Source organism: Saccostrea cucullata, unplaced genomic scaffold, assembly GCF_032062105.1.
Source record: "Saccostrea cucullata isolate Sc308-1 unplaced genomic scaffold, CSIRO_AGI_Scuc_v1 ctg2349, whole genome shotgun sequence".
NCBI classification, from domain to species: Eukaryota; Metazoa; Mollusca; class Bivalvia; order Ostreida; family Ostreidae; genus Saccostrea; species Saccostrea cuccullata.
The window spans coordinates 140,042-158,994 of NW_026923851.1; the positions used below are offsets into that span (position 1 = coordinate 140,042).

Consider the following 18,953-nt stretch of genomic DNA (forward strand, 5'->3'; position numbering starts at 1 on the left):
AAAACGATTGCATTTGACAAAAAACCATAAAAAATCCATTTGGAAACTCTCATAATATATCATCAAAGAACATATGAAAATCCTACTGATTATTATGTGTGAATTATGTTTAAAGTAATGGAATATGATCAAATTTAAGTTATAAATCATTTTAAAATATATTTTGTTCTCACGTCACACAATTTTGCATTATAACAATGTGACCTTAATATGTGCGAAAAACCATGTGAGTTTAAAACGTGTGTTGAGCTGTATGCGCTTGAGTTTATCTTAAACACTAGTATATGGAGTCTCTTGTTTGAATCTACTTGTTTCCATCCTAAAGAGGTTAATTAGCTTTTTCCGGCAACGTTTCACAATGAAACATAAGTATATAAATATAATACAACATTTGTGCTTTTATTGTTCACTTCCTCGTACATCATTTCTACGATATATCACGTAAGTTCATTTTTTTATATCACTGATATAAAATTTAAGACATTTTTAGATTAAAAATATTGAAAAAGTTATTAAAATTTCATGGTAGGCCTATATCAAAGTTTTTACTATAAAGCTCAGAATTTCGTCAGATGATGTTTCATGAATATTGTAGCGGAAGGGGAATTATGATCAAAATCTTTATGCCCTACAGCATTGACATTTATTTTAACTTATAGTAATGTTATCGTGGAATAAGTGACATGCTCCGTGAAGCATGTTTTTTTTTAAATAAGTATTAAAGATGTATATTTTAGATATCATTGGAAAACATCAAATATTTATAGAAAAATATATAGAGTCTTTTCATCTGTTTTCGCAAAAATAGCACGCCCACAAGAAGAATCCTTCGAAAACCTATCTAACAACCCTAGTAATTGACCAAAAATTCTTTCTGTAAATCATTTATATTATTATATTACATTTATATTATTTCTTTCAAGATGACCCATGGAATGAATTTTAATTATGGATTCCAAATGTAGCGCACAAGATGTTTTGCGATGTGATCTTTGTAAAACTCCTCTTCCTTCAATGCACTGTGACTTCTGTCATGTCAAACTCTGTAAGACCTGTGTAGGAGAGCATCTCTCTGATTTATCTAAAGAACATAAAGTGGTCAGATTTAAGGATCGAGGATCAACACTTATCTTTCCTGAGTGCACAATTCATATAAAACATCATTGTCAACTTTTTTGTGAAGACTGTAACTGCCCTGCGTGTTCGTTTTGCCTTTCGTCCAACTCCCACAAAGGCCACACGTTGAAACATTTTTTGGAAATATTGAAATCCAGGCAAAAGGACATTGATACAGATATCAAAGAATTAGAAGATTCCATATGCCCTATATATGAAGAAATTTCGATCAACATCGTAAAAGAAAAACAAAGCGCAGAAAATCACTACAAAAAATTAACATTAGATGTCACTAAGCAAGGAGCAGAGTGGCATAAAGTGATTGACATAGTTGAGAAAAATAAAATATCAAACATCGAAGAAATGAAGCAGAAGCACCTGGAAGCTCTCAAGGAAAAAGAATCCGAAATTAATCGGAACATTTCTAAAGCAAAGCAATTTATTCTAGATCTGAAGAAAATGCTAGATTCTAATGACATTTCCTTAGTAACTACATACAAATCCAGCAATGCTGTCTTCAGGACATTGCCTCCTAAAGTTACAGCAGCTGTACCAAGTTTCTCTTTTGAGAAAGTCAACAAGGAATTAATTTCGGACCTGTTTGGTTCTCTTTCGACCTTATCCTTTATTAAAGAAGAGCGTGCCTCTACAATGAAAACGCCAGAAGCTGAATCCTGTCCTCCTGTCAAACCACTGCTTGATGAACCAGAGGTCATTAACATCATAGACACTGGGTATAAATATCTTAATAGTGTTACCTGCCTGGGTGATGAAGAAATTTGGACTTGTGGAAACAGCAAAGTCATGAAACTCTACAACCTACAGGGCAAATTACTGAAGTCAATTCAAACCAAGTCAAAGATCCCTCCTCGGGAAATAGCAGTTACAGAATATGGAGAACTTGTCTACACCGATGAAGTCACAAGAACTGTTAACTTAGTGAAAAATAAGCAAATAGAAGAGCTTATTAGATTAATGGGATGGATTCCAGAAAATGTTTGTGTTGATGCTTCTGGCGACCTTCTTGTTACTATGGCTAGTGATACAGAATCAAAAATTGTACGTTATTTCGGCTCTTCAGTAAAACAAACTATTCAGTATAATCATAAGGGCAAACCTTTGTTTCCATCTGGCAGTATCAAATACATTGCTGAGAACAGAAATCTAGATGTATGTGTTGCTGACATTGCAACTGGTGCAGTAGTAGTCGTCAATCAGTTTGGAAAACTACGATTTAGGTATACTGGCCACCCATCATATGGCAAGGGACCATTTTATCCTCATGGCATCGCTACAGACAGCCGAAGTCAGATTCTGACGGCTGATTCAAATAACCACTGCGTGCATATCTTGGATAAAAACGGGAAGTTCCTTCGGTACATTGATAACTGTGATCTAAGCAACCCGTGGGCGTTATGCGTTAATTCAAAAGATAACCTCTTTGTGGCGGAGCAATACAGTGGTAAAGTGAAGCAAATTAAATACATGCAAGACGGTTGACAGGTTACATTAAACGATAGTTTTAACTTACCTCCGCTCTGTTTCATTGTCAATAGTTATAACAACAGCTAGAGATATATTATATATCTCTGCAACAGCTAAACAACGCGAAATGTAAACAAGTGGCCCATTGGCCACATTGCTCACCTGAGTAGCTTTGACCATTCTGTTCTTTATCAGATTCCTTCCTTGTCATACATATTGTGACCCCATCCTACCCCAGGGGTCATAATTTGGACAATTTAAAATCTAAACTATCCCGGGATGCTTCCGCATAAGTTTTAGCTTGTTTAGCCCAGTAGTTCTTGAGAAGAAGATTTTAAAAGAATTTTCCTATATAGTTTAGTGTAAAACTTGGGCCTCCTACTGTGCCCCGCCCTACACCCGTGGGCCATGCTTTGAACAATATAAGATCTACACTCCCAAAGAATGATTCCACATATGTAAGTCTCAGCTTTTCTGGCCAAGTGGTTCTTGAGAAGAAATTCAAATTTTTCAAATATATTTTTCAATGTAAAACTTCGGTTCCCTATCGTGGCCATGCCCCACCCCTGGGAGTCATGATTTGAACAATTTAGGATCTACACTACCCCAAGATGTTTCTACATATAAGTTTCAGCTTTTCTGGCCCAGTGGTTCCAGAGAAGAAGATTTTTTCCTATATTTTTTCTATGAAAGACTTTGATTCCCTATTGCGGCCCCAACCAACCCCGGAGGTCATTGTTTGGACAGTTTAGAATCTACACTACCCCAAGATGCTTCCACATAAGTTTCAGCTTTTCTAGCCCAGTGGTTCTTGAAAAAGATTTTTTAATGACCCCACCCTATCTTTGTCTTTTTTTATTATTTCCCCTTATGAGGGGACTTGGCCCTTAATTTTAACAATTTGAATTTCCCTTCACCAAATGGTGGTTTGTTCCAAGATTGGGTAAAATTGGTCCAGTGGTTCTTGAGATGAAGTCGAAAATGTGAAAAAGTTTACAGACGGACGGACGACGGACAAAATGTAATCAGAAAAGCTCACTGATTAATAAAAAGTTTGTGATGAATGTTTTATATGTTGGGTAAAAAAAACAGGTAAAAGATGAAATAACAACTGTACAAAAATTATCAACTTATATAAATATTACATATGATCGTTTGAACTTCTGTCCTTTCATCGTTCTTGTTAAAACTATGCGCATGGTGTACCTTCCAGAACATGTCCCTTCGGAGTCTGATTTAAAGATTCTGACAATAACTAATCATCAGCTTATAGTGATATAATGAGTCTATAGTAACAATTTTTTTTTAAATAAAATCTTTTTTTGTTATTTTTCATATTGTTTCGTGCAAGATTATTGAGAGAAGGGTGTCGGGAAATGAAGTGCGGATATCTACACTTGTGCTAGTATAAATATAGTCCCCATTATTCACTCAGATCGGTATAATTTTATATGTCATATTTTTTGACACATTTTTTACGAGGAATTTCTGGAATTTTCACCAGATACTTCCCTTTTATGGAAATTGTCTAGTTTTCTAAGTTTTTTTTATTTTAACTATACCTTTTAATGAGGTAAATTCCTAGACAATAGAAAGAGCATATCCACCGAACACAAAAGGAAAGCCCCCTAATCGGAAGATCATGCTATGGGTTCAAATCCCGGCAAAGACTGGTCTAAGTTGATAGAAAATAGGTAGCAACTGTTCCTTTGCCACATTCTAGGCTGTCTGAAAAGTTGTCGGTCTTTCGGCGAGGCTTTTAAACACTAAGATTCTGTGTCACGACAGGCTTTGGCACAATAAAGAACCCTCTCTTCTCCATGACACTGAGTGCTGGGTAAGTGTCTTAGTTATAACTTGAACCCCTTCAGCGGTATATGATGAGTTGTTTTAATGATAAATCATCAATGGGACGGAGAACAAGTGAACAACTGTAGATAAAGTCCATCACTGTCTAAGACAATATTTTTTCTCCCTGGAAAATCTATTTTCACAATGTTATATGCAACAGAGATTAAAGCAATATGAGCTGCATTTTTGAGAATTTTATTTTGCTGGTAAAATGTGTTATTATGATTAATCTGTATGTAATCTAAACCCTTATGATCAATAAGACCAAAATAAAGTTTTAAAATGTTTCAGAAGAAATATTTCTGTTCAACCGAATATACAGTATTATATAAGAAATCATTATTGTACAGGACGACAATAATTCAATTTTGCTTCAAGCAAAGCTTATAAAAAGTTCTTCCTTAGCAATATGACCAACAGAAGTTAATAAACGTTCTATTTTCCGGTCATTGAAATAGTTAATTACAAATTTGAAATATCTTTTTTCCGATGTCAAACATGCAGCTCATATTGCTTTAACATAGAATTGGAATCACATATTCATTTCTGTAAAAAGAGCTCTAAAATATCCTTAGCTAATTTATTGATGGTTTCTTTCGATCCCTTTGCCAAATTTGTACTTATGCGGATATTTCCCAGTTGTTGATAGAACGCTACAAATTAAGATAGAAACTTGACATTTCAGTCCGTTAAACATTCAGGAATCTTTTTCATACTAACATCTATTTAGACACGGGACCTCTATTTATCCAATCTTATTTGATCCTATTCCTATTTTCCCAAATGGGAATTTAACTACTGTATATTGGGATAACGATTAATATTCTGGAACGTTTTTCAGATATATACTAGCAGTGTATAGATGGTTTTCGACAGGGTTTTTTCTTAACAAAACTTGTTTCCCCCTTGTCCGCCATATTGGAGGTGGCTGTGGTAATCCTAATTTTACCAAATTTACGATGGTGTAGCAGAAATACTAAGGTGTAAATCATTATGAAATTAAAAAAATATAAAATAAAGGAGACTTCAAAAAACAATGCCTATTACCTCAGAATATTCAGTATAAAATGTTGAATTTAGTGAGTAAAGAAGGAGTACTTGGCATTATAATTAAACCTCCAATATGGCGACCAACGAGGAAAACTCTTGCTTAATTCAGACCTATCAAAAACTATCTACTCCATACCAGGTACATCAAAACTTGGTTATAACGAAGTCGCTGGGACCTATGAAATTACTTCGCTAAATCCGTAATTCGTTATAACCGTATAAGAAATTCATTTAATTTATATAGCTGGGGATCCAAGATGACTTCGCTATATCCGTGAATTCGCAATATCCGTGTTCGTACTAAACAAGTTTTACTGTATATGTTTTTACACTATTTTAACTGCGCAGTTATACATGTATGAACGTATCTGAAGATTAAGACTATTTTTATCATACAAAAGTAACTGTAAACATTCAAATTATAATGAAGATAATTACATGAAAACACACTACAATAATATTGAAAATTAATTTAATGACTGGTCTGCTTTATAAATACATGACTATTAGATGAACACATAAAAGAATCACTATATATTACAAGATAGAGTGCACAAATTCATTAATAATATATACAGTTATGTAATGTGATTTCTAATTCAAGATAACCTAATTTACATCTTTACTACAACTAAAAAAATCCATGTCATAGATATAAATACCTGTACTGAATTGAAGTTGATATTCTTATAGGTATAAATATGAGAGAAATTCAATGTTAGTTCCTTGCATTATTCTGTTTGTTAATCAATATACAAAACATACAAAAATATATCATAATTGTTTGAAATTCCATTTCAGTATACATGTAAAGCACATGTACATGTATATCTAAATACAGATACACATACATAATTATGAATTCTGAAGGTTGTACTGTACATTATTAATATATATGCAAATATCTTCTGAAGGGATAATTATTTGAAACAAACATCCAGCTTCAAGAAAAAATATTTTTCTTTTATTTCAAAATGTCAAACACCTGTCAATTTCTTCTTTTGGAATCACTTAGTAATCTATTGACCAAATTCATTCAATTTAATTGAGGTAAATGTCCCTGGATTATTCCATCAAAACAACTATTGTAGTTATACAAATTACTCGGTATTAGTTAGCTAAAAATCTTCCTCTTAATTGAAGAAAATCATTTTCTAATTACAAGAACATAAATAAATAACTTTGTAACTACAACTCAACATAATAATGCTGTGTTAACAGAACTACATGACATAATTTCAATGGAATGCCACTTTTATCAAGATCAAACTACAAAATTCTACGGAGATTGTTTATAAAAGCAAAAGTAAAATTGTCTTTCTCAAATGAACCATGGATACAGTTACTTCTTACAAACCACCATGATGATCATGTCAAATGAGCATTATGACACAATAATTATATATTTGACATACACCAACTGCTTATGACAAAATTATGAATTTATCATTGTGATAATAACAAACATAATGATATAATTATCATGCTTAATTAAAAACAGAGATATTCTTTCTTGATGATTGAATTATTTAAATTTTTAAATTATTCCCAAACTGAATGAATGAAACACATGATGTATTAATTTACTTTTCTCAGACCTTCTAAAATATTTTAGGCTCTTGAGGAAAAAGTATTTAATTTTTTTTTCACTTAAACACCAAAAGAAAGTCAAATAATTAATCAATGATATTTTCATCTACAATGATGTCATCTCAGAAAATTAAAAATCACTAATATCTACCATCTAACAATCAAGAGACAGCTTAGCAAAGCATATATCACAAAATCATATTTAGGTACAGTGTATTTACATCATAATTACACACAAGTATACTGATAAAATTTATATAAATCTGAATACATAGCAATGTGCTTTGTACACTGCATGCCAAAACAAAAGCATCAAATACCTTGGTTCATGCTGAATCAGATAATTATATAAAATAAAATCAAATGGAGTTTCAATGGTAATATAAAGTTCAGGTGGAGGTATATTTATTATAAAGCTCAGGGGACAAAATGACAAAAATGAAAAAATGAAAAAAATTTATATGTGGATCAGTCCAACAGGCTGCTGCACTTTTTATGCAAAGTAAACATGGTTACATAAATAGATCATGTCTTACTTTAGAGTGGTCTGGTGAATTTGAGAAGGGATCACTAAAAAAATAACCTGTCGGTTAACTAATAAGTTTTGGTGGAAAAAACAAAATTAGCTTGCTGTATGACACAACACTTGGGTCATACTATTTGTGAGAGAGTCCTGTTGTGTCTGAAGAAGAAATTTGTCAACACTCTCAGCTTCTAGCTCACTACCATACTAAACAAACAAAAACACTCTTAAGGAGAACCAATAACTTCTAGATTAAGGATCATGTATGTTACCTAAAGAAAGTAAGCTTGATAATTTTACAAGGAGGATGTTCAACTAAAATTCTACATGATCTTTTCTTTTATTTCAGTCTGTAGTATTTTGCTCAAAATTGTTTCAGGCAGATAAATAAATTCAATTTTTTTTTTATACTTTTCTCAACATTTTTCATGTAAGTTTATAGAGGAATTCAATGATACATGCAAAAATAAGTCTTTCTTTCTGAACAAAAAATATATATTCTTTTGGTTGTCAAATATCCAAAAATAATGAAATTTTGATTTAGAAATAAGTATTTAAACTTGTATACATTGTGACTTAAAAGAATGTCTTATTAAAAAAAATAACTTAAAAATAGATGCATCTACACCATCTATAACTCACTCACACATCAAAACAAATCTATACATAATATTCACACCAAATATATATCCAATCACAGATTTTTAATTAATAATGGGACCTATCGAACCTATCTCTCCTTCTTCTCAATAACTTTATTGGCCCCCTGAATCGGTAAGGGGTGGGCCTCAGTATTGAAGACCCACTTGTCTAGGGGGATTAGTGAGTCATCAGAGAAAGTCAGATAGAGGTATTTCAAGGTCTCTGCCAGGAAGAAGCTCTGCTGAACATCGTCCTGTGACGGGTTTGACTGGTACACGTCTCGTATTCCAGTGTAACCTCCATCTGTCCTACAGTGCTTCTCCAGAGCCTGAAAGGAATAAAAACAGGTGATGATTGTCTCTTTTCATAAAAGAATGTTGCACAGTCAGCTTTATGCAAAAGCTCCATGTAACTGCTTATACAAATTTTTTGCTGAAATATGAAGCCAATAGAAAAATTACAATCAGAATAAAGATTTCTTGATGTAACTACTTAATGGTTTGATATTTTTCTACAAGGGAACATTGTTTGACAGTTGTATACTACTGTGTACACAGTTATTTGCACTTTAATTTTTTGCATGTATTTTTGCCCGATGATAAACGTGTTAAAAGAGAGATAACTCCTTCTCTTGGTCTTTATCTGAATTTCAGGCTGAAAATTTCCTGCTATTCATTACACTTCATTTACATGTACATAAAATGAAATTCTCTTTCTCCTTCAGAATTCGAAAAGTAATGTAGCACTTGCCAATTGAACTGCATAAAATATTTTTATGAAAACATAATTCTTGAAATTTATAACGCTTTGTTTCCTGATATAAAATTGTCCCTGCTCAGTGGACCTCCTACCTGTATGGCCTCCCAGTTCCAGTCTCTGTATTTGTCCTCCTTAGTTAACCTCCACATGTAGAAGTGGGTCTCCACTACCTCGGGACGTAGGATGTAATATTTCTCATTCTGTCGTATCGACTTCGCCTCCGTATTCCCATCAAATCTGAAAGCCTCTGGGCCTAACTTGGTTTCTGAAGATTAACACCACATCTATTAAACTTACTAAGAATTCAAACAATATACTGTATACAGGGTTATTTTCGCCCCATTTAATTTTCGCCCTTTCACACTTGCAAAAAATTTTGCCACGTTTTAAATTCGCCCAATCATAGTTTTATTAAAAAAAAATATACTGTATTATTTCATTTCGCCCATTTTAAATTCGCTCAAATGATGGTAGGGCGATTGGGGCGAAAAAAAAATGGGGGCAAAAATTTCCCTGTATACAGTACCACATGATAAGGCTATCCTTAAAATAATGTTTGCTTTGCTTTTCCAGACTCACTAAGCAAAGCTTATTGAAATTAAATTTTAACACATGCTTAAAGCCAGAATTATGTCACAGGCCACATGTCGGTGGTTATATTTAGGTATTTGTGTTATTTTTGGTTGAAAAAGAAAGGAAAATAAAGTTAATCACTAAATCAATCAATATGATTATTATGTCAAATGGATCTTATCTGCATACAAGATGTGCTTTACAGATCCTTCATAATAGCCTTACTGAATAGCCTTGTTGTACAAATAAAATTTAATTTGCATTAATTTACTTTGCTTTAGCTGTTGTGTGAATGCAATTTAATTTGAATTATTTTACATTGCATTATTTTATTTCACATCAGTTTTACTGCAAATCAAACTCTTTGCATGAACAGAGCAAAAATATTCAACATAAGACCTTGTCATTTTACCTTAAGGATTCAATGGGTAAAGGACCTTACCTGATCTGACATAAGATTCATGACAAGTGTTAGATATTCCTGCTCCAATGTCTAAATACTTCTGTTTGTTGTCTGAATACTCAGCTCCTAAGGCAAACATACCACCTACAAAATACAGTACAACTCAAGTTATACTTCAAATATACATACACCTCCAACAAGTAACAAATATAGTACAACTCAGTTATACTCCAAACATACATGTACCACGTACTAATAATGCATTACAAATCAATAAGTAAATCATTTTTAGCACATTTAAATCAGATTCTTTAGTGTAGATTTCTAAATATATAATTGCATAATTTCATGAAAAGAACCACGCAAAACATAAAATAACTTATTTTTATATTCATATTGATAAAATACATACTACAACTTTAGATCAGCATTCCCCCATAATAAATTCATGTTCTTGTTTATTGTTGTATATGAATCATTTTGCATTGATAACAATTTGTATCAAATCAGTACAAGATCATAAATAAACAACACACCTGCAAAGCATCCTAAGTGGTCCATTTTATTTTCCAGTCTCCCAGATTTGTACTCTGCTACATAAGTTAGTCCTCCTGGGGATTTCTTCACAAGCTTCTCTACAATGGCCTACAATGGTTTTCATAAAATTGGGATTTTTTTTTTTTGCCAGCAGGTTGCTAAATATTATTCATAAAAAAATTATTCTGCAGACATTTTCTGCAAACTAAGATACATTTGAAATAAACACCCAATCTTAAATAAATAATTTGCAGTAAAAAATATATATACACTATGCACTTAAATCAAAGTAAGTTTACGGCATGCAGAAACTTAGCAATAGCTCAATAATTATAAATTATAACATACATGTAAATAGATAAACCAAGACAACTTGATATAAAATGCTAATTATATAATTTTTTTCATTACCTGTACTGCTTCGTCATACATTTTCTTGGCTAAATCGTCTTTCTTTCCAGACTGAAGCCAAGATTTCAACAGATATTCATAAAAGCTATCTCCTAGTGCCCCAATGGCAGTATGACCTACAAAAATATCAATTCTCTGCATTAAATAGCAGATAGTTTAATTGTTCTCCTTAATGCTACAAATTTAAAGTAATTAATGTCATGATTGCTTTATTGATATTTTTTTCAGTTAAGAAAATTTTAAATCTTTTTTCTGCTCAAAGCAATAGACAAAGTTAAAACAGTTTGTAAATTTTTTAATTTTTTTATCAAAAGCAATTGAATAATTAAAACTAAAGACATGAAATCACTTACTTTGTCCCCACCTTCCTGTGCGGGGATTCAGGTAATTAGGGTACAGACCGTTAGGTTTCTCTATGCTGTTCAAGGTCTCCCTGATTTTCATCACCTACAAATATAACAAGCGTTAACTTTATAATACTGAACTCTAATAAGGTTAAGTTAAAAATTAATCAGTTTCAGTACATAAATTTAATATGGCATTTCTGTCAAATGATAATAATTAAACCAATACCTTGTCTTTGTAAACACTTTTTCCGCTGATTTCCGAGAGATAGACAAATTCTAAATGGAAGGATCCAAACTCAGCGAGAATAGAACAGCCGCCTGATGCCCAGCCCCAATTACGTGCACTTCCTCTGTTAAAAAAAGAAATCTCTGATTAGACTGTAGCTCTGCTGACAATAATTTTGATGGATAAAGGTAAAAGTGGAAAGGTACATTTAACTTATCTCTCTCTTTCAGTTTTACATTTCACAGTAATTAAACATGTATCCAGATGGTGCTAAAGATATCAAGATTTATTAAAGTCAACCAAAAACAGTATGAAAGGCAATTTGAAAGCAACTTTACAGATATTTTTCTTCCTATTTTCAGTAGCCATGTTTTAAGGTACATCAATCTCAAACTGATAAAAATAAGGTTTTAAATTATATATTCCACTGATGTTAGAATAAGTTCTTATAATTTGATATCTGAGCAAAACTATGAGGAGTACCATTTTGAAAGCATTTCAAAATGTTCCTATTTTCATGCAGTAGCCCAATGCATGTAACAACATTCAAACTGATTTAAAAACCTACAGAGTTACTTGGCTAGACTTACGTTTTGGTGTTGACCATGGACTGTGGTATTCCTGTGGGTGTGTCAAAGGCTGGGAGCAGTTTGTCTGCCACCACTATGGCTTTCTTCTTGTACATCTACACAAAAAAAAGGAAATAATTATTGTAGAATGTGTAGATTTGTGTGATTAAAGAATTTATTTTCAAAAAAAAAAAAAAAAAAATATTTGATCGCAATTTACAATGATTTACTAGTAATTCAAAATAAATTTTTAAAAAACTATTTTAAAAATACATTTTAATTAACCTTTTACTGAAACCAAGAGTGTTTTTGTTTATTTGTTTTAGCTGACATTTTTTCATAAATACTTACAGCATCCCCAGTGAGAGCATACAGAGATAGAAGACCCCCAACAAAGCGGATATTTGTCTCAAACGCTGACAGCTCAGTTGCCTGAAAGTAAAAAAAATGATAATTGGACACTGATCTTACATTTCAAACATATTCATTTCTTTTCAAGAATAACAGTCTGTAAATAGGAGCTACTGTCTGCCTGGAAATTTTCTGTACTCTATAGGCACTGATCATAATGTTTTTCTTTATGTACATGCTGTAATCATGGTAATGCTTATATACAAATGCAACATACAAACTGTCCAGTCATATGATAACTAACCAGCAAAACCAGAAGAAAGATGAGAATTGGGATGAGAAATCAAAATGTAAGTGTTTGTATGGGGAGTTTATAAATAATGATGACCCAGTACTTAAACTTTAATTATAGGAAAAAAAAATTGGCAGTTACAATAAAAAATCTTAATTTTTACTGAAAAAAGTTCACTGAAATTTTCAGCACAGACAAGTACACTTGGATATATATATTTCAATAAAATTATTCAATGAGATACTAATGAACACCTTTATACATGGTATACACATGCGTTTACATGAGCACAGTGCATCATGTGTATTTTATACATGGCACACCTTCACCAATGCTGCCCTTTCCACTATTTTACTGCACAGTGACTATTATAAGTTCTACATTAAAAGTGAGTTCAGGTTAGAAATCTTTAGCTACATGTAGTTTGATTATTTAAAAATTCCCTTTCCATGATGAGGTGCCCCAATATAAGTGAAAAATTCTTAAAGGGACACAGACAACAAACAATGATGAATGCATTCCCAATATTATCTCCCTTTGCCCCTAAATCTTAATCAAAGTACTCAAAGTACAGAGAGCCGGGCTCATTTACAGAGTAGAATGGATTTCTTACATGAATCACGTTTATATTCTGATGAAAAAATTATTTTAAAACTATCAATATAAATGATAAAACACTGACAGTGAGTTTTTCAATCCTAATACCTCAATCCGATTTTGTCAGAATCAGAATTAATCTGGTACCGCAGCTGAATGTAAATGAACAGGCCAGTCTGGTTCCCTCTCCTGCTTTACCTCGTATGTGTAGATGTAGAGAACTACGGTAACACTGATTATCAAAAATCCTTACGCTAATGAACTATGTTCTTTGACTTATGAAGTTTTCAAAGTCATTACTACATTTTATATAGATAAAACGATTTATTTTTGTTGCTTTATTTAGCGTTTGTATTATTCAAAAGCGGTTGAGAGTAAGAACTATATTTTTGCACGTAACTTTAAAATGGCGACTATGGGGTCAACATCCTGCCTTGAACAGGATCACATAAGCCGGCAATTGCTCTTTGAGCAATAAGCCCAGCTAAAAAGCTATATATCTGGTAACATCAACATCCCCGCCCATTATGTGCACATGTTATTAATAATCCAGCATTCTGTTAACTTTTATGTACCAAGATAATTATGTGTATGCACTAAGTGAAAACATATTTAATTTTAATACATATACACTGTATGTGACAGAATGAAATGCATATTATTTTAAAGGATGAAGAAAAACAAAAACCACTTCTGCATTGTAATGCATAAATATTCCACAAACAAATAAAACATGCAGAGCATTCACAAAACTAAATATGAAAACAGTCCGAGAATTATGAAAAAAAAAAATAAAATATAACTTCAGATAAAGTTTAAAATAATTACATTAATTTTACTGAAATGTGGGCTTTTGGAGAGTTTCTACCATTTTTCCAGTCAAATTCTATTTCTCATATCAACCCAGCTAGTTTTTTTTTTAATTTTCCTTTATTAATATCTCCAGTTAAATTCTCTGCCTGTGTTAAAGCTAAGAGAAGCTGTGATTTTGTAACACTTACACCAAATCCTACTTTCTCTTTAATGATTGAGAAAACACTTTTGGGCTGTAATGTGAAAAACACATGCTTAACAACTTTCTAAGAGAAACGCATGCCAAGCATACAGTACGGTAAAAACAAAACACAGAAGCATTCAATTTAAGCCATATAACACTTTGTTTTTTCTGTCTTTTATGTGCAAGGTAAATTGTGCCTTCGCATGCATGCTAATCACTTAATTTTTGTCCCTGTTCTTTTAATGAATGATACATTAAAAACTTTCAGAATTTAAAAAAAAAAATCAACCTTAAATCATGTAAATTATTCAATTCATTTCAAGATACATGTTTAAAATGTTTAAGGTTTGATCATTATAACAACACATTCTAAGCTACTATCAAGCAAAACATATAACTGTTATGACTGTTATAAAGGTGTATCTGTTACGGGTATACAAGAATTTCTGGATTGTTAAATGAGCTATAACCCCCTCTGTATAAACTTTCCCTCCCACTCACTCCCTAACTCCCAACTGTTTCTCTTTTCACTAAAATATAAAATGGTGAAAAAAAAAACAAGACCACTTTTTGCCTTCTTTCTTGATTTATGAGGAAAAGCTGAGTATTTTAAAAATAATTTTTTTAATTGTCCTGAAAGCAGGACATTTCTTTCATTAATCTGAATAGACCTGCCTATAAATATGTCAGATATATTGAGTAGATTTTTTAAGAGATATGGCACCAGTCTCTCAATCTGAAGTACTGACTTCCCAGCAGCAATCAGTTCTCTAAAGCGGACTCCTTCATTATGTTCACCTAAGGGAAGATTATCTTGTGTGGTACATGTGTATAAATAGTATATATTTACATGTAATTTATATCTTGTGTGGTATACAATACATGTAATTTTTATACTATGTACAGACAAGGAATTCATTGAATGAAAATAACTAATGCCTGGGGGAGGGTATTCTAGCTTTGCTTTCAAAATGTATTTATATACAAATATATAAATGTACTAAATCAACATGATGAGCCTGGGGTATCAGTTTGTTTTAAAAACATAAGCACAGTGGAAGATTAAGAAGAAATAAAAGCTGCAGTGATGCCTAGCAGTGTGAAGTAGAGTTATAAAGGGCATGATAAACTGTAAACCAACTATTATCTCTTGTGTGAAAAATACCCACAAGTTCCACAACCTACTTTAAATGTGTGAATATTAATAACCAGGAACCATGCATTTTGATTAGCATTTGTAGAGAAATGTTTCCACCATCATAAATATTACTTGTTGCAGATTGATTTTTGACTTACAAATCCCAAATAAAAGATGACATGAATAATAGTTGGTTTACTGTACATATAATTCTATAAATGAGGAAATCGCAATTTTACACAAAGTAAAAAAATAAAAAGAAATGTGGATGGCAATGTGAATGTGTAATTGCATAAGAGACTTATACTCACCCCATCAAAGGTAAAACTTGTGGCTATCCAGTCCCGGGCTCTCTTGTACTCATCCATTAACTCCATGATATACAGAGTATCGGCCGCATCAATGATTGTGGCTCCGAGGCTCAAACTTCCAAAAATACTGGCACTGTGTCCTCGCTTGCTGATTGGACGAAGTTCGTTTGCTCCCCAGGCGTATTTCTCGTAATTAACCCATGCATGCCTCATCATCTGCAACAATATTAATTTGTCCATTAAACTGTAACACATGGTTGATATATAAGGTCATAATAAATATATTCCCGATTCTTATCCCCGCCCTGACCCCGATTTTTACCTCCGCCTCAATTTTGTTATTTTGGTTTTTTCTTTGTCTGAATTCTGATCAGTATTGGTATTCAAAAATCAACTACATTAAACTTTTGTTTTAAATTCCCTTATTGTGTGCATGATTTTGACAGCTGAAAAGATGGTAATTGCTGTCATATATATCAAACAAGGGTCAAGCTGCAATGATTTTGCACCATTAGGAGATGCTGTGGAGATAAAGCTCTCTCCAGAAAATATCAGATAAAAGAAATTAGAGAGTGCTACATTATTGCAGCAACTTTGAGCCCCTGACCACGTTCAGGTTGGGCACACACCCCCAAATGGTCATTTAACCCCCGTTTGGTGGTTAATCGCCCATATCGGCGTCATTTTTACATACCAAATGGTGGTCTTTTTTATTCAAATCCAATTTAAAATTTTATTAAAATAAAGCAAAAGCGCATTTACTCAGGCATTGGGGATTTTAATTAACATATTCCTTGCGCATTTAATATAATTTAGTCAATTTTCCATGTGGAATTTCTTTGGAACTTCGTGAAAACCAAACCCACAGTTGTTCGTGATGGCCCAACTATTTGCTCAAACAATATGAAAAATTATTTTGTTGTGTATAGTTCGGTGAAAAATATATTTGAACAAGAGGTGTTAGTGTAGAAAAGTAACTTTTCAAATGATCTTTCAATCTGCGTCTATATTAGGAGTGAAACGGTTCACCACGGTGTAACGTGAAGCGGTCACCCATCCAAGGGTTAAACATTAACTTGCCTGAAATTCTACCGCATCACCAGAAAAGCTAGCTCACTGGCGAGGCATTATAAGTTCCCTTTATACTGTCCGCTACACTTCCCCCCGTTCAGGGAAGCTCTCTGAGTATCTGGACCTCTTCAGCTACGGCAACCAATACCGTTCCCGGACACGAAGTCCGTACCTGGACACAAAGTCCTAGCCTTAGAGTTTCCTGAAGTAGGTCTGAACCTGACTTCAGATACGGCAACCACTGCCGTCTACAGACACGAAGTCTGTATATGGACACTAAGTCCTACATTGTAGCTCTAAGACTTCCTGAAGCAGGACACCAGACACCCAGAGTCACTACGCTGCCACCAATTTTGTAACGTGAAGCGGTCACCCATCCAAGGGTTAAACAGGCTCGCCGTTGCTTAACTTGCCTGAAATAGAGGGAGACTCTACCGCATCACCAGAAAAGCTAGCTCACTGGCGAGGCAGTATAAGTTCCCTATATACTGTCCGCTACAACGGTATGTTTTCTCGGTTCAATACACGGAACAAAATCTCTATTTTCGGTTCGGTTCATTTTTCGGTCGAGATCGTCATTCTGTCAAGATTCGCATATGGTATAAACATGCTCCTCCATACAATTAGTTCAAAAACGTACATTTTTGTGGACTTGAAGTTTGAAAAATAATTTTTAACAGTCAAATTAATTAAATTGATTTCTTCTTTCCATTTTGCACATAAATTATTTGACTAGATTAAGAAAAGGAAGCATAAAACAACAATTGGATTTGCTTCCTTCTATCAAAATGTATCGTACTGAAAATAACTGAACCGAGACCAAATTTTTCAATACGTATCGAACCGTGAAGAAGGCGTATCATTTCACCCCTAGTCTATATCAATCTCTATAAAATTAATCCCGTTAAACATGAGCTCCTCTTATTTTTATGGTGGGCACTTATTGGTAGGTAATAAAGACGCAGATATGGGCGATTGACCACCAAACAGGGGTTAAATGACCATTTGGGGGTGTGTGCCCAACCTGATGTTGACAACAATGATTTTTGCAGGATATCATTTTCAAATTACCCTTAAAAAAATGAAATACTTATACCACACTTGCAGGTTTCTTATGACTTGTGCCCTTTATATATGTTTCCCTTACCTCGCGCACTTTTTCACGCTTTTGTTTTATGTCAGGATCTGTGGGTTCTCCCCCTTGTCCTCCCTCCCCTCCTTCGTGTTCTGTCTCTATCTGTTTAGCCTTCTCTTTTTCTTCTTCTTCCTTTTTTCTTGCTTCTTCTTGACGCAGTTTTAAAATCTTCTCTTTCTCTGAATCAATATCTTCCTTGATTTTACCACTATCTTTCCTTGAAATGTTTAATTTCTTTCCTATGTTAGCAATCCTATTATCCCTATCCATTTGGTTCTGGAATTTTAATCTATCATCGTTTAAATGTTCATGTTCATCTTCCCCGTGCCTAATTATCTGGCCACCCCTTATACCTCCCCGGGGAATCATCATTTCATCTACACCTCTCATTCTGTTCCTAACAACATCGTTCAGTCTGACCCGATCTCGAAGATCTGGTAAAAAGAAAAATGCACCAAAACACACGAGTCCAAATGTAACAAACACCAGTAAGATTATGTACTTCTCTTTAAGACGCAGCGTCTTGCGGCCCTGCGGTACAGGGACCCCGTTAATAAATTTTTGAGAAACGGGTAGCAAGGAGGCCGCCATGTTTGCTACGTTCTCAAACACCGGTGCATGCTATGTCATTCTGAGTGTTATTCGTGTCGAGATTACTTCCTCGTTGTTCAGCGTTTGCCTATCATCAAATTGATCTCCAATTACATCAGTAATATTACATAATCGATCATTTATTTAGTGTCTAGAAGAAAAAATTTGTCTTTACAAACCTTTTTTCACAAGAAACAAATCTTGTTTAATTAATGAATATAGAACGCCCCTTTATGAAATCTATGTCAAGGAGTCGATGACGTGTTACTATTTTGATTGCTTTACTGCCAAACAACTTGGTGACTAAGATCAGCCAACGATGGCTGAAGAAAATGAAAGTAGGAGAAGTGATGATTATACTCTGCGGATTGAAGCCCAAGAAGCTTTG

General features: G+C 33.3%; 2 protein-coding genes across 2 annotated transcripts; one reads left to right on the plus strand and one right to left on the minus strand.

Moving 5' to 3' along the window:
• Positions 1–299: 299 nt before the first annotated feature.
• Positions 300–3,881, plus strand: LOC134265104 (E3 ubiquitin-protein ligase TRIM36-like). The gene is made up of 2 exons (XM_062747341.1): positions 300–441; positions 924–3,881. Exon 2 carries the CDS (start codon positions 949–951, stop codon positions 2,614–2,616), a length of 1,668 nt encoding a protein of 555 aa, XP_062603325.1. The 5' UTR covers positions 300–441; positions 924–948; the 3' UTR covers positions 2,617–3,881.
• A 2,076-nt stretch (positions 3,882–5,957) lies between these two features.
• On the minus strand, positions 5,958–18,605 carry LOC134265105 (mannosyl-oligosaccharide 1,2-alpha-mannosidase IA-like). The gene is made up of 11 exons (XM_062747342.1): positions 17,987–18,605; positions 15,769–15,984; positions 12,434–12,514; positions 12,104–12,198; positions 11,514–11,637; positions 11,294–11,387; positions 10,941–11,056; positions 10,529–10,637; positions 10,032–10,136; positions 9,109–9,281; positions 5,958–8,585 (listed from the first exon to the last, which is right to left on the minus strand). Exons 1-11 carry the CDS (start codon positions 18,563–18,565, stop codon positions 8,346–8,348), a joined length of 1,932 nt encoding a protein of 643 aa, XP_062603326.1. The 5' UTR covers positions 18,566–18,605; the 3' UTR covers positions 5,958–8,345.
• Between the last annotated feature and the right edge of the window lie 348 nt (positions 18,606–18,953).

Coding starts and splice junctions, on each gene's coding strand:
- LOC134265104 (XM_062747341.1), top strand. CDS start 949: ATGGATTCCAAATGTAGCGCACAAGATGTTTTGCGATGTGATCTTTGT.
- LOC134265105 (XM_062747342.1), bottom strand. CDS start 18,565: ATGGCGGCCTCCTTGCTACCCGTTTCTCAAAAATTTATTAACGGGGTC. Junction 12,199..12,433: donor ATGCTCTCACTGGGGATGCT/GTAAGTATTTAT, acceptor TTTTTTGTGTAG/ATGTACAAGAAGAAAGCCAT. Junction 11,388..11,513: donor AAAGTGTTTACAAAGACAAG/GTATTGGTTTAA, acceptor TTATATTTGTAG/GTGATGAAAATCAGGGAGAC.